Below are 2,500 nucleotides of genomic sequence, written 5' to 3' on the forward strand. Positions count from 1 at the left end.
CTCTATAGTCAGTACGAGCGTATTATTCAGGGAGAGAAAAGCTTCCGCCCAGTAGTTTTAGCATCTTTCTACAAATGCAGCCGTCTCCATTACTCAGAGGGATTTCTTTTCATTCACGCCGCCATGACAAATCTTTGAGAAGTGAAAATCTTCTTGTTCCACTTTTCACTCGTGTCCTGTTTCTTTCAGAAGAGCTTCTCTCCAGGGATTATGTTTTACAATGTGCTACTTTGATTTTAACACATTTTATTGCTTGTTGTTGTTGTTGTTGTTGTTGTTGTTTACTGTGAAAGTGAGCCTCAGAGAGAAAGATCGACCTCCTGCGTTCTGTGTTGACCTGACGACATGTGTGTCTTCTTCCTGCAGAGGGAATTCCCACATGTCAAAGCCGCTGGCAGAGCCGAGACCCCCCAGCATGGTCAGTGAGTCCTCCGTGGCCGTCACCTCGTCCACCGTGGACGCTCCCTCAGGACACAAGGTCAGGAGGCTGATGTACGCTGGTCAGGCATGAGGACGCGGGTGATCTGATTACGACCCTGTGTCGTGCCGTTACTGGGAAATAATCAACGACGGTGTGGGATGAAGCGGACTTGATTATTTTTCTTTAAAGTGTTTCATTCCTCTCTTGAAGTTAATAAGCTTGTCGTCTTTTTTTAAAAACGACAAAAAGCGCAAACTCTTCTGTCCTGAAGATGTCAGATCGTTACAGACACTGACACTGGAGACTCCTTCCATAAATAGACTAATTAATAAATAAATAAAAAAAGAAAAAGCTCCTTACAGAAAACCTTAGTTTTTTTTTTTTTTTTTTTTTTAGAAGTCTTAGATTACGTGGACCATAAACAATCTGAGTATCAGAGTTAATAAAGTATCCTCCAAAAGTATTGGAACAGCAAGGCCAGTTCTACGGTTTTTGTTATACACGGAAGACATTTGGGCTGTGACAGGGGCGTAACCTGGCCTGGGAATTCGGGGATTTATTTAAAGGGTTTAAAATATGTGGAAATTCTCACGTCTTGTTGGCTGACAGGTCTCAATTCTGACAAACACTAGCTGACACAGACCACAGGGTGAGCACCCCCTGCTGGCCTCACTGCTACAGCTAGTATCAGCAGCCATAGTTTTCTCCTGGAGGTCTCCCATCCAGGTACTGACCAGGCTCAACCATGCTTAGCTTCAGTGGGAAAGCAGGCGAGAAGAACCAACTTTTTGTCCAATTATCACATTTTTATCACAAGTAATTAGCCCTAACATGCAAGAAAAAAATGCATGGAAACGCTTTATTTAGACGTCTATTAAGAGTCTGTGCTCAGCCCCGAATGATTAACAGTCCAGCTAATGCCCCTGGGCTCTGATATGTTTTTCCTCTTTTCTCAACTTCAAAACGGCTCGCTTTTCTCCCTTGGACATCTCTCTGGTCTACATGTTGGTTTATCCTTTTTAACAACAAATGCAGTCTTCACAGGTGAAACCCGGGGCTCAAACCAAAAGTAGACTTTCAGAGCTACTGTATTAATCCTGTAAAGAATTACTTTAACAGGGCACACCTGGGCAGGTAGAAACATCTCGCAGTCACGCGTTCCAATATTTTTGATCACTTGAAAAAAATGGGCGGGTTAAAAAAAAAAAACGTGCCGTGATTTAAGTTATTTAACACGTCTAGATGTAAATATGATGAAATGAAAGCTGAACTTCTGATCTGTCGCTTCATTTCCGTCTTCGATCTCAAACCCGAATATGTCTTTAATGTATAGTGAAAATAATAGACTCGGCCTTGCTGGTCCAATACTTTTGGAAGAGACTGTATAGAATATAAAAACGATTCCGTGATTTGTGCCGTGAGCGAGATTAACAGGTTTAATCTATTTTTTCTCGTGTTGGGGAGAAAAAAAAAATCACTAACCTATTACAGTCTCCTCTCAGCTCGTTCATCAGGATCAGAGCGAAAATAGCTGAAACCGAGATAAACTTCCTTAATATCTATAAAAGTTATACATTTTAACGCCTGGTATTAAAGCGAGGACCATGATGGAAGAGTCAAAGCGTTCTGGAAAGTTCTGAGTTTGGTTTAGAGTAAATCACAACGGGAATGAATTGACGACGTTTAGATGGACGGCAGTAATCTGATTACTGACCTTATTCTGAATAAGACGATATTCTGATTAAGGTGTTTACATGAGTCGTGTTTAGAATACTCCTTTCATGTACCCGTTTTACGTGTTATAGACCGTAGATGGATTAACGGTACACGTCATTACGTCCCCGCGCCACGCCGTCCGACGTCCCCTCCGGAATTTGACGTATCGACATGCGGTTGGTCTTCGTTATGGAACCGTATACGGTTTTGTTTTTAATTTTACGAAAGTTTCCAGTGCGGTTAATTATTAGTCGTGCCGTACGCGCTAATAGACGACCGCTTGAAGCCGTGGGCCGCGTCCCAAACCGCGTACTTACCTAAATACGTGTATTTCTCCCACTATGTAGCGGGTAAGTACGCGGT

The 2,500-nt window shown here is 42.4% G+C and overlaps 1 protein-coding gene across 18 annotated transcripts in view; it reads left to right on the forward strand.

The window, feature by feature from the left end:
* The window catches only part of plekha7b (pleckstrin homology domain containing, family A member 7b), a 133,146-nt gene that overhangs the window by 69,088 nt on the left and 61,558 nt on the right, over window positions 1-2,500 (forward strand). For 17 of the 18 annotated variants that reach the window (XM_053683292.1, XM_053683290.1, XM_053683289.1 and 14 more), the window contains one exon: window positions 367-478. In XM_053683292.1, coding sequence (XP_053539267.1) covers window positions 367-478 — 112 coding nt within the window. Of the gene's footprint in view, window positions 1-366; window positions 493-2,500 lie in introns of those variants that run through there. The other variant, XM_053683303.1, reaches the window with a different exon arrangement.

The sequence above is a fragment of the Ictalurus punctatus genome, chromosome 10, assembly GCF_001660625.3.
Source record: "Ictalurus punctatus breed USDA103 chromosome 10, Coco_2.0, whole genome shotgun sequence".
Taxonomy (NCBI): domain Eukaryota; kingdom Metazoa; phylum Chordata; class Actinopteri; order Siluriformes; family Ictaluridae; genus Ictalurus; species Ictalurus punctatus.